The following is a 13,777-nucleotide window of genomic DNA, read 5'->3' on the forward strand; positions in this document are numbered from 1 at the left end:
AACTTTGTAAACACGTTTAGAAGCTAAACATCATGTGTCAAATTTCTGAACATTGGTCAGTGATGGTATTTAATTTCTTAACATCTGACATCCATATTCTAAACATAACGTTTCTAAACACATTCTTGCCATCATTTTTTTGCACTTTCTAAACAAGAGAGGAAAAAAACTTTTCAAAGCTTCTCAATAATGGCTCTAAATGCTATATAATAGACCATAATCATGAAAATCACTCCCCTTGCTCGGGAAATGAGTTTCGAATGGACTGTATAATAGAATGACTCGTATTTTTACAACGTATGACGGTTCATCCAATCACGTAGGGCCAAATATCGTTATGAACAAACTTCGGTATTTCTAACCAACCTGTATTCTCAAATGGACTAGACCATATCACGTCCTAATCTATATAATAATAATATATATAAGTTTGACATACGCTTCATCTTCATCAGTTATCAGTTCTATATACGTTCAAAAGTTTCCTTCAATTTCTGTAACACAAACGCTGTATTCACTAAAACAACGACCTAGCGTGATTTGATTCCAACAAAATCATGAATGCAATCCGTACCATCTTGATCATCGCATATCTTGGATGTGTGATTGTTATGGCGATACCACAAGAACCTGCTCAAGACGAATTTGCATTGAGTGGTGACACAGAAATGCAAGATGATGATTACTACGACAAACATTACTCTAAGAACACTTTTGAAATGGACAATGATGATGCTACGAATCAGGCCTTTGCAGAAGAAGAAAGGCTTCAAGACTCATTCATGGACACTTTCAAAGATGCTCCAGATATGATCAAGAAGAGTGCCAGTGGGGATGAGGAGCGGGAGACTGAAGAGGAATTCAACATCGAGAGGCAGACATCCGATTCAGTTTGTTGTCCGAACAAATGGCACGGCTACAATGGGATGTGTTATCGAATGTTTACCACGACCAGGTCCTGGGAGAGTGCGCAATCTCATTGTGCTCTGCGATCTGGTGGAGCACTTGCCCGAGCGGATTCATCAGCACTGAACACGTTCCTTGCTACCTATGTAGCAGGGCAGATTGGTGTGGTCTGGATTGGTCTCAACGATCGGGATTCCCTAGAGCCTCGCCCGGATGGGGAGGCTCGCGAAGGAGATTTTCACTGGGTTGATAACGATGACCATTTGCACGGGTTTGACAGTTGGGCCAGACGTCAGCCAGATGACGGGGGACGCAGAAGAGAACAAGATTGTGTACTAATCAACTATAACTTCCTGGGAGGATGGGATGACGACAACTGTGACGAAGAATTCGGGTACATTTGTCAAATGCCGGCACTTGATTGACATTTTGTAGCCGAAACTAAAAAAAAATATTCAAAGTTTAATTTGGTGGTGGGCATAGTGGATGATGAGACTATATCTCTAGCTTGTGGTATTGACTTTAATTATATAAAATTGACTTATCATTGCTTATGGTGACATACCATTAATTCACTTATTACAGATGGGTAGTGTTTCAAGGGACTATGGCAATGGAAAGATGCAAAGATGTGTAAATTTCAGAGTAACATGCAGAAATTGTTTTCTACCAGTATTTTACAGTTTAGATGAAATGTCTTTTCATTGTGAGAGTTCCATGGATGAGAAAATCGTGCTTTAAATTGCCTTTTTCCATTGAAAAGTGTCACAGTTATAGAGAATTAGTGGTATTGAACCTTAAACGAACGAATTGACTCTCGGTACGATGATTAGCCTATAGCTCCATTGGAAACATTTCGTAAAAGTGACGTTATTTAAGGTGGCTGTATCCTCTCAAAAATACAATTTATGAAAGTCAAGTGTCGTAGCTTCTTCATTTTTAACGGAAGATTTACAAAATTATACATTTTAGGAGAGGAAAGAATCTATAAACACATCAGATTTAATGTAAAAAGTACAACAACTGAAATCACTAAAACACTTCTGCTTCAATTCGATAATCGATTTTGTAAAAAAGGTCAACAATTTGGCCTTTTTTAACAGACTCCATTCTGGGATAGGCTTTTACTTCTTTGTATGGATATTGGGATGTCGTTTTAATACCAAATAAGCCGGAAAACTCTGTGGATTTTTAACTTTAAAATAATCACATTTAATCAGTAATTTGACCTTCTAGGGGCCTATTACGTTCTTGAGAGTCAGCTACCTCAAATGTGTATGAATAAATATCATATCCAACCATGACTTATTCGAGAGATGACTCTTTAAATGTTCCTCGAATGCTTTATTCCCGGGGTTTTATTGATATTTAAAAAAATCATATAATTCGGTATAAAATGAGAGTTGTAATGCGGAATATTCACCTTTTTTCTTCAATGTAACTCATTAAATATATACATCATACTTCATTGATGTATCTTGCATGTAAATGATCTGTGTCATAATGATGAATTTTTGTGTACTGTCATGTGTCCAAATGTCCGTATTTCTGATCGGCTCTTGCAATCACGTTTTCGCAATTGACAGGGTCAGTTATATTCAAAATGTTAGAATTTTCGCATAATAATTGACATTTGTTGGCTCCTCGGGCGCAGTCCCTCACTCAGAAGACCCGGCAGTCAGAAGACCTGCTATTCAGAAAACCAATCATTCAGAAGGCCCACGTCAGAATTTTCTGACTAGCGGGTTTTCTGGCTAGCGGGCTGTATCCGTTACCCAGAAGACCCGCTACTCAGAATGCCCACTATTCAGAATTCGATCTGGCTGTTTTAATCATTTGAAAGAACTGACTTAGCCCTACCTAACCTTAACCCTGAGAACTGGGTTTTCTAAGTGGCGGGTTGTCTGAATAGAGAGTGTGATTCCGCAAAGGGCCGTTAATCAGAAGGCCCGCTATCTCAGAACTTAATATTTTCTGAGTAGCGGGGCTTCTGATTATAAACGGGTTTTCTGATTAGCGGGTCTTCTGGTTAGCGGGTCATTTTAAATGAAAACAAGCCCGCTATTCAGAATTCTGAATAGTGGACCTTTTGGGTGACGGGTTTTCTGAATAGTGGGCCTAAGTAACGGATCTTCTGAGTGACGGTTACCCATTCCCCCCATAGGCCATACCCATGATCCTTTTTATACTCAATGACAATTAATCAAAGGTGGACCTTCCTTTGTTATGTAATCTATTTCTTCTGTACCCCCTTGTAACACGTGAGTAGTTGATTAAGTTTTTCACTAAATGCCTCACAAAGCGGTGCGGTGTTGGGTGGATGTGTTCACAATTAAAAATGCAAACATTATTGTCTGAGTTTAAATTTCCTGAAAATTCAATAGTCGCAAGTAAGTTGATCCCATACCAGGTTACCCTGAATGATTTACCAGAATTGTTGACCCAACAATATATTTGTGCAAGCGTCAATTTTAGGACCTTTAAATTATATTGCTGTTCCAAAGATCTAACCCTTACCCGGACCCTAATTTCAACGTTGACGCTCACCCATATCCTAATTCATGTATTTTAGTAAACCACATAGTAATGACAATTCCCTCAGAATTTCAGCTCACTATTACAAGCATGATTAGATCAAGTTACATGTTGACTAATTTTCACCCAATAATGCAAAAGCCCATGTATGACATTCGCAAACCAGTCAAATTTACCCAATAATCTACACAATGAATGGGACCCAACATTTCCAGCTCTATATCTTTTAATTGATGAATCCACCTTTTTCGTGATTAACCACTTCGTTTGGCTCTGCTAACTTCAATTAGGCCAGAGTTAGTGAAGTGGAAATTACATACGCCCAATTATGCAAAGGTATTTTACCAAGTAACTAACTACATATGTACCAAGTCTCAGCTAGTTACTTGGCAAATTAACTTTGCTTAATTGGGAGGATGTGATTTTGGTCTTCCTTTCACTTTTCCACTTAGTTAACATAATTGGAGTTAGCAGAGCCAAACGCAGCTAACAGTGGCGAAGTGGTCAATTACGAAAGGTGGATTGGGCACCATCTTATAAATGTACTTGTTCACGATGACCTAAAACGACCCGGTCTCAATTGACCTTTAAGCCACACTGAAGATGCAAACTTATCTAACACATTCTGTGTATACGAAGAAGCATCTTAAACAGTTCTGAAAAAGTGATGACAGAGCAGTATATGCTGATATCAGCAGTAGCAAGTTACTTCATCAACGCTCATATCAGCAGTAGCAAATTACTTCATCAATGCTCATCAGCAGTAGCAAGTTACTTCATCAACGCTCATATCAGCAGTAGCAAATTACTCCATCAATGCTCATATCAGCAGTAGCAAATTACTTCATCAATGCTCATATCAGCAGTAGCAAGTTACTTCATCAATGCTCATATCAGCAGTAGCAAATTACTTTATCAATGCTGATATCAGCAGTAGCAAATTACTTCATCAATGCTGATATCAGCAGTAGCAAATTACTTCATCAATGCTGATATCAGCAGTAGCAAATTACTTCATCAATGCTCATATCAGTAGTAGCAAGTTACTTTATCAATGCTCATATCAGCAGTAGCAAGTTACTTCATCAATGCTCATATCAGCAGTAGCAAGTTACTTCATCAAAGCTCATATCAGTAGTAGCAAGTTACTTCATCAATGCTCATATCAGCAGTAGCAAGTTACTTTATCAATGCTCATATCAGCAGTAGCAAGTTACTTCATCAATGCTCATATCAGCAGTAGCAAGTTACTTTATCAATGCTCATATCAGCAGTAGCAAGTTACTTCATCAATGCTCATATCAGTAGTAGCAAGTTACTTTATCAATGCTCATATCAGCAGTAGCAAGTTACTTCATCAATGCTCATATCAGCAGTAGCAAGTTACTTCATCAAAGCTCATATCAGCAGTAGCAAGTTACTTCATCAATGCTCATATCAGCAGTAGCAAATTACTTTATCAACGCTCATATCAGCAGTAGCAAATTACTTCATCAATGCTCATATCAGCAGTAGCAAGTTACTTCATCAACGCGATATCAGCAGTAGCAAATTAATTCATCAAAGCTCATATCAGCAGTAGGAAGTTACTTCATCAATGCTCATATCAGCAGTAGCAAATTACTTCATCAATGCTCATATCAGCAGTAGCAAGTTACTTCATCAACGCGATATCAGCAGTAGCAAATTAATTCATCAAAGCTCATATCAGCAGTAGGAAGTTACTTCATCAATGCTCATATCAACAGTAGCAAATTACTTCATCAATGCTCATATCAGCAGTAGCAAGTTACTTCATCAACGCGATATCAGCAGTAGCAAATTAATTCATCAAAGCTCATATCAGCAGTAGGAAGTTACTTCATCAATGCTCATATCAACAGTAGCAAATTACTTCATCAATGCTCATATCAGCAGTAGCAAGTTACTTCATCAATGCTCATATCAACAGTAGCAAATTACTTCATCAATGCTCATATCAGTAGTAGCAAGTTACTTCATCAACGCTCATATCAGCAGTAGCAAATTAATTCATCAAAGCTCATATCAGCAGTAGGAAGTTACTTCATCAACGCTCATATCAGCAGTAGCAAATTAATTCATCAAAGCTCATATCAGCAGTAGGAAGTTACTTCATCAATGCTCATATCAACAGTAGCAAGTTACTTCATCAATGCTCATATCAGTAGTAGCAAGTTACTTCATCAATGCTCATATCAGTAGTAGCAAGTTACTTCATCAATGCTCATATCAACAGTAGCAAATTACTTCATCAATGCTCATATCAGCAGTAGCAAGTTACTTCATCAACGCTCATATCAGCAGTAGCAAGTTACTTTATCAACGCTCATATCAGCAGTAGCAAGTTACTTCGTCAATCGTGATATCAGCAGTAGCAAATTACTTCAATGCTGATATCAGTAGTAGCAAGTTACTTCATTAATGCTGATATCAGTAGTAAATAAATAAATTATATAGCGCCTTTTCCAGAGGATTCAAAGCGCTGTAATTTCGCTGCGTGGTGAATCATCACAATCAGATCGCATCAACTAGGCTGGATGCAGCCGAACATGGCGCAAACCTATCCGCACTTAGATTGTAACATCCACCCATTTTCTGCAGCTCCTCAAATTCCATTGGGTGGAGGAAGTTTTTGATAACCAAGCAACTAATCACCGATTTTTGAAAGCAGGAGGAAACCGGAAATCCCGGAGAAAACCTGCGAGAGCGAGCATGGATCGGGATAAACCAAGTGCACAGGTCTTGGGCACGGCCGGGCCTTGAACCCGGGACCTCAGTGGTGCAAGGCGAGGGAACTACCGCTGCGCCAACTCGCTCCCCCCCCCCCCCAAGTAGTAGCAAGTTACTTCATAAAATAATACTGATATTACTATAAAGTACAGTGGCAGTGACATATGACATGCATCAGGAACATTCATTTGGAAACATATCTATAGGCCTATAATGCGTAAAAATTTCAAATAATTATAAATATAATTAATATATAATAGGGAATCGAAGGAAGAATATTATAATTATAATATTAATACATTTAGACTCATGATCTTTATTTTTAAATACAAATTCTTTCCGCTGCCCTGGATCATAGATCCGTATAGCCCAGAGTCTCCGCGTGAATATTTTTTTTCAACATTTATAATATTCACTGAATCACAATAACAAAACCAACCTTAATATTAAAGCGACGTAGGCCTAATGAATGATTTTAATTATCCATTTAAATAGCTATAAATAAGTCATATTGACAGCACAAATTGGACCGATTTCCTGTTCATGATCAAAATCTCGTCACTAATTGCATATTATATTCCTTTAAATAGTTAATTATTTACACACAAACTGAAGCAGGGATCAAGAGACTTTGAATAACAGTGATATTCATGATATTTGACTTAGCGTCTTAAGGGCTGGGGTATGAACGTTTCGACAGTATTTATTTTGGGACATCAGAGCACATCAGACATATCGAATTGCATTCTGAATACGAAGAATGTCCTTCTGATATCAAATAATTTTGATTTTTGAAATTCGCAATTTAATACACATTTTATGGCAAATCATTAAAATTGATATTTTTGATATTTAACAGTACTCGAAGTACACTTTATAAATCTGATGATTTATATTTGAAGTGTATGTAGGTGGGATGAAAAGCCGACGATCAATTGAAAATTTTGACCTTTCGTGTTGAAGATATGGATTTTTTTCCCAAAACGCCAAAATAAAAAAGGCCTTTTTGGGAACAAAATCCATATCTTCAATATGAAAGGTCAAAATTTTCAATTGACCGTCGGCTTTTCCTCCTGCTACATACACTTTAAGAATATGTCATTAGATTTATATAATTTACTTCGAGGACTGTTATATATCAAAATTTGAAAAATATCAAATTTTATAATTTGTCATAAAATTTGTATTATATTGTGATTTTCAAAAATGAAAATTATTTGATATCAGAAAGACATGCTTCGTATTCAGAATGCAATTCGATAGGTCTGAGGTGCTCTCATGTCCCACAAAATACTGTCGAAACGCAATAAACGCTCATTTTAGATCCCTTAAACCATGTTTAAGAAAACGAAATATCATTGTTCTTAGATATAATTGCGAAAATAGGCCTAGCGGTGAAATTTATCGTCAGGAATATATCGCATGTTATACCGGTAGCGCACGGATGGAACCAGGCAGGAACAATAAGCGCTAAGTCATTACAGTAAAAATTACTGCCAAAGGGCGATTGATCGATATTCAACATGTTCAAACACTGCACGCACAAAGCTTGAAAGCAAATAAATGAATAATATTTATGCTTGCATAGTTCTCACGTAGATAGGTATAAAGCTCTCAAATTAATAATCCATCAATATTGTATTCTTTCATTTATAGCAATTCTTTGCATGGGACATAAATGTTCGTGTATTTAAACTACAGCTTAAAATATTCACAAAAACAACATGCAGATAATAATTACTATTATGCAAGAGCTTGCAGGTGACAACCCCCCAAATAAGCCTAAAGCTAGTATTTGACATGCACAGTGTAAAAACTACTTTTACATTCTAGAGCGTGTTTATTAAATCTATAAATATCCACAATTTAGTAATTCAATTGTATTGAATATCAATACTACTGCATGTCAAGATTTTGGCCCTTTGACCCCAGACACTAAGTAGTAGGCAAAGGAATGTCGTGTTGCTACAGGGAGTCTATACATGAAAATATATTGTGAACACTGAAATAGAGAGTTGAGACAGAGTTATATTGTCAAACGTAAACGGCTTCTTCCTTTTTAATACCGGTGCGTCCACCGTTACCATGGGAACGCTAGGAGTAAGATAAAAGCTGTGAACTTTGTTTGTACCGGGATACGTGTTACGGATCAAGTGCTTGATTTAATAACCTGTTGCACCTGCACCTGCAATAGATGTATCGGCATGATGTCTAAATATTTGCGATGACGAGTGGCTATTAAGCGATTGTGTGTCTGATTCCGTTTTATTGGTCTTTTATATGAGCTGTCTGCGATTATAAATCAGATATACCAGTTGGCCATGCTGCATCTTGGCTATACACTCTCGTCTAGTCAGAGAACAAAACATTTGCACAGTAATCATCATGATTTATGAAATGAGCGAGAGGCAACATCATTACACGCCTGAGCCATCTACCTAAGGTGGTGCTACGCAGTTAACCTTGCTATTTTTTATACGGACGTTAAACTGAACACTTCAAGAGAACAAGTGGTACGATCTAAATCTAAAACTGCTCATACCGCAAATTGGTTAACATGATAATAAGAACTTGAGAATCAGATATTAGGCAAAAGTGATAGAACACAGAATATATAGACGAATCTGTGGACGGACAGAAGATGAATGAATGTACATCGTAGTTTTTATGGAGTTCCCGCAATAAGAGCTAAGATCTATATCTGCAGACAGCTACTGACTACATCCTAAAGAGAAATTACGCTGCCCATTCCGATTTCCAAGACTGCACTCAATCACCGCATATCCTGCCGACATGGACATGATGGAGACGGATCTGAGTCGATCGCTGACAGCTTTAGGTATTACGCCATATCAAGGCAGTGCCTTTGACCTCAGGGTAGATCTTAACTATCGGAACATGCAACGCCTGCCAAATGATCTCTTCAAACTTGTAGAGCTTCAGTGGCTTAACCTCAACGTCAACAAGCTTCGAGATCTTCCACAAGGAATGTCTGCTCTGAAGAAACTTAAGTGGTTATATCTGGAGAATAACTGCTTTGACAAGTTTCCAAGAGTACTCTGTGAACTGAAAGACTTAATGAAGTTGTACTTCAGCAACAATACAGTAAGGAATCTACCCATTCAAGTTAGACAACTCACCCACTTACGTCTACTGGACCTGTCTGATAACAACCTCTCAGAGTTCCCTATGGAACTTTGCACGGATTCTCTATGCAATTTAGAAAAGTTGTTTTTAGATAATCATAATTTCACAAGTCTACCAGCTCAAATTTCAGCTCTGAAAGGATTGAAGTTGCTATGGTTGAATGATAATAAGTTAGAATGGTTACCACAGAGTTTGTGTGAGCTAGTTGAGTTGGAAGAACTTCAGGTAAAGAACAGTTGTCTGATGTACTTGCCGGCATACTTGACCAGCAGACTCAGTAAGCTTCAGACGTTCGAGTGGAAAGGATGTCCATTGATTGCTGGTGTCCAGGAAGCATTGGAAGATGGATTGGATGGTCTCAGGGGTAAGCTTATAGTATAGTTAATCTCTTTTTCTTGGGAATCCGTTTTGGCAGGGACACGTGGATTAGAACCACTTGTCCAAGTCCAATATGCAGAAACCCCCGGGGTCACCTAAGAATAATATAGACTAAATTAGATAAGATTAAAGATCTCTAACAGTTTTTTGAAGGATCTCATTTCTCAGAGAACTTTCGTCAATTTCCTGAATCAAGACTTCTATTGTTCCAACAGTTCTTTGAGCAGTTTTCGAAAATGGGTTCCGCACACTCCTACCAATGCCAAATTAATGTTGGTGTGCACCACAGAAAGTATTTCCAAAATGACCCCCCCCCCATACCATAAAATCAGCATCTTATTGACATATCCATATAATATCTTCTGTTTCAGAATACCAGAGAAAACTCAACGAAGAAATAGAGCAGGAAAACAAGGTGCAATTTCGAAGTGAGAAAGGTGGGAGTTGGGATCGCCCATGTTACAGGATGCGTACCAGACCAAGAGGTGTGGCCATTATCATCGATAACTTCTGCTCCATGGAATGGCCTACAGGAGATTCCTCCAGGAATGCATCCAGGGCTACTCCAACAACAAGTGGCAGACATAGTGGTGCTAGTGATGCGGGAAGTGATGATATCGGGAGCACGGAGGAAGGAGACAGCACTGGTAAGTAAATGTTCAATATTAAAACCCATATGAGAACTACATGCCGATTGGTTAAAATGAATATTGTGTCAAATTTTGAACCAATCAAGGAAGGTATTAATAAGTTCATGTGCAAATGCAAGTTTGACCATAAAGTCATTTAAAGCCTAGTCATAATTGGCAATTGAAATGAGTATTTCAATTATCAACCAATCAGAAATGCTGTTAGATGACCAGTAGTGTCCAGGGGGTTAAGGGCTTGGAACACGTCTCACACTTGGCAGAAGCGCCAAATGATTCCGATATTACGTAATTGTATTAAATTTCTCTACTTTGGTTGGTACTTTTCGGCAATCTGTCGATAACTTGGTAGCGTCAATTTGGATTAGTCCATGAACAGACAGTAATAGTTTTCATATCCAAAGATGGCCTTTGAATCTTCAACAACAAATGACAACTTCTGTTTCTCATTATATTTTCTGTCCGCAGATAAACTTCGCAACACACTCATTAAGCTTGGTTTCAACGTCCGTGTAATGCGAGGGCTCATGTCACTCGATATAATCTCAGCACTACGCTTTCTCAGTCTAGAAGACCATTCTTACTTCGATTCCCTAGTTGTGTGTATTCTGTCTCACGGTACAGAAACAACCATTGTTGGACCTGATGGTATTGCGGTAGATATCAAGCAACTCACCGACATATTCAGCAGCGAGAATTGCCCCATGCTTGCTCATAAACCAAAGCTGTTTTTCCTTCAGATGTTAGAGAACAAAAATAGTAAACACACGGAGAAGTCGTCTCCTCGTCGATCTCCAACATTCGATAGTGAAACACCACCTCCTCCTCCACCTCCGCAAATATTGCTCCCAGATGATCCAGATTTTCTGTTAACATTTGCTCTAGTTCCAAAATCAGCCATCAGCGAATCGAAACAGAGCGTGTATCATTTCTATGTTGGGGTACTCTTCGGAATGCTGGAAAGGTTTGCGAGGAAGCTAAATTTGTTGGATGTTATGACTACTGTGCACAGTGAAATCAAACGGATTAGGTTGTCCACGGACAAGGCTAGTAGCGTCCACATTACACCGCGATTACAATCCACATTGAAGTACAATGTGTATCTTAGTGTCCATTCTAGTTCTGCTGTCCATGCCAAATAAGAGAAGCAATGAATGCTAGTGTTTCTATTGGTTAAGTTTTTAGCAAGTTCACCGTCGGACAAGTTAAGAACTAACAAGCTTTCGTCATGAGTAGCAGCTCTGACTTCTTCAGAAGAATAAGGCACGTAGGCCACCCTTGCCTACTGGTGGCTCTGAAAAGAGCCGTTCACTGAAGACTGCCCCGTGTCAACAGAGAACAAGCAGACCTCGCCTATCTGCTAATGTAAAAGGTTTGGTGGCTCTGAAAAGAGCCGTTCACTGAGAGTCGCTATTGTTTATATCAAGCAGTCAAGTTAGCTCAATTATCGTTAGAATATATGCAAGGAACTAACTGCTTGATTACCAGATAGAATAGTGTAAAACAAAAGTGCAAATTGCGAAAGCATTATGTAATACAAAAAAAACCCGAAAGCGTGTTATACTTACCACTCAATGCAATACCAATATTCTCGTGTGTTGCTTATCTTCGAGTTTTGAGTTTCGATTCATATTTTCGAGTCTCGAGTCTCATATTTCGAGTTTCAAGTCTAATATATCGAGTTTCGAGTCTCATATTTCGAGTTTCGAGTCTAATATATCGCGTTTCGAGTCTAATATATCGAGTTTCGAGTCTCATATTTCGAGTTTCGAGTCTAATATATCGAGTTTCGAGTCTAATTATATCGAGTTTCGAGTCTCATATTTCGAGTTTCGAGTCTAATATATCGAGTTTCGAGTCTCATATTTCGAGTTTCGAGTCTAATAGTAATATATCGAGTTTCGAGTTTCATATTTCGAGTTTCGAGTTTAATACTCAAAAATTTGACCCTAGACTCGAAACTCAAGACTCGAAAATTTGACTCGAGACTCGAAAATGAGCAACACACATTCTCGAGACTCGAAAATTTTACTCGAGACTTGAAACTCGAGACTCGAAAATTTGATTCGAGACTCGAAGATAAGCAACGCACAATATTCTCAACACTCAAAATTGCTCAACAAGGCCACATCTATATAGAATAGAACCCCAACCACACACTCACATACCCCCTCACACACCAACCCCTCACACCCCCCCACCCGCATCATAACCACACACACCCCTACGCCTAATACTAATCTTCACTCCAACGCACCCACCCAAGCAATGTACGTTACGAATACATTACCAATAGCTCCATTTGATAGCAGAGCCATTCCATGTCAACTCCTGGGATATATATCGAGTTTCGAGTCTCATATTTCGAGTTTCGAGTCTAATATATCGAGTTTCGAGTCTAATTATATCGAGTTTCGAGTCTCATATTTCGAGTTTCGAGTCTAATATATCGAGTTTCGAGTCTCATATTTCGAGTTTCGAGTCTAATAGTAATATATCGAGTTTCGAGTTTCATATTTCGAGTTTCGAGTTTAATAGACTCCAAAAATTTGACCCTAGACTCGAAACTCAAGACTCGAAAATTTGACTCGAGACTCGAAAATGAGCAACACACATTCTCGAGACTCGAAAATTTTACTCGAGACTTGAAACTCGAGACTCGAAAATTTGATTCGAGACTCGAAGATAAGCAACGCACAATATTCTCAACACTCAAAATTGCTCAACAAGGCCACATCTATATAGAATAGAACCCCAACCACACACTCACATACCCCCTCACCCACCAACCCCTCACACCCCCCCCCCCCCCCACCCGCATCATAACCACACACACCCCTACGCCTAATACTAATCTTCACTCCAACGCACCCACCCAAGCAATGTACGTTACGAATAGCTCCATTTGATAGCAGAGCCATTCCATGTCAACTCCTGAGAATATTACCGCAGCACCTTTAAATTTTTTACTTTTTTTGACCACCCTGAAAACCAATGTCAGACATTTTGCCCTACCATCAACTTCAGGTATGTTGAAAATATGTTCTTGGACAACATTTCTGAGAGATATTGGCTTTGGAACTCGATGACTTAGCTTTAAAAACATCAGTTAGGTTTGCCTACTCACATATATGTCATTCCAACCACATCAACAAAATGGGTTGGTTGGTCAGTGGTCATCCCTCAAATTTTGCTGAAAATCTGTATTGGGGTTCTAGCATACCTCTATGAGCATAATGAACACATGGAAAAAAAAATGAATGCTCAACTCCAAGCGGTTTGGGAGATATGGCTTGTCAAAATTTGGCCATCAGACCCATTTTGCTCTCTCCAAGTTGCGTGTTGAATTAGTAGCGTTTTGGAACACTCATTGACTTTGCAAAAGATATTATGCTGAAAAGTACTAACTGGGG

General features: G+C 38.5%; 2 protein-coding genes across 2 annotated transcripts; both read left to right on the forward strand.

Annotated features, from left to right (window-relative positions):
• The first annotated feature begins 532 nt into the window (after nt 1–532).
• Nucleotides 533–1,331, forward strand: LOC140147019 (C-type lectin galactose-binding isoform-like). The gene has a single exon (XM_072168791.1). It carries the CDS (start codon nt 558–560, stop codon nt 1,329–1,331), a length of 774 nt encoding a protein of 257 aa, XP_072024892.1. The 5' UTR covers nt 533–557.
• Nucleotides 1,332–8,156: 6,825 nt separating this feature from the next.
• LOC140147889 (uncharacterized) lies at nt 8,157–12,670 on the forward strand. The gene is made up of 3 exons (XM_072169668.1): nt 8,157–9,703; nt 10,089–10,364; nt 10,833–12,670. The coding sequence occupies exons 1-3, from the start codon at nt 8,986–8,988 to the stop codon at nt 11,504–11,506; spliced, it is 1,668 nt and encodes a 555-aa protein (XP_072025769.1). The 5' UTR covers nt 8,157–8,985; the 3' UTR covers nt 11,507–12,670.
• Nucleotides 12,671–13,777: the final 1,107 nt, after the last annotated feature.

Source organism: Amphiura filiformis, chromosome 3, assembly GCF_039555335.1.
Source record: "Amphiura filiformis chromosome 3, Afil_fr2py, whole genome shotgun sequence".
NCBI classification, from domain to species: domain Eukaryota; kingdom Metazoa; phylum Echinodermata; class Ophiuroidea; order Amphilepidida; family Amphiuridae; genus Amphiura; species Amphiura filiformis.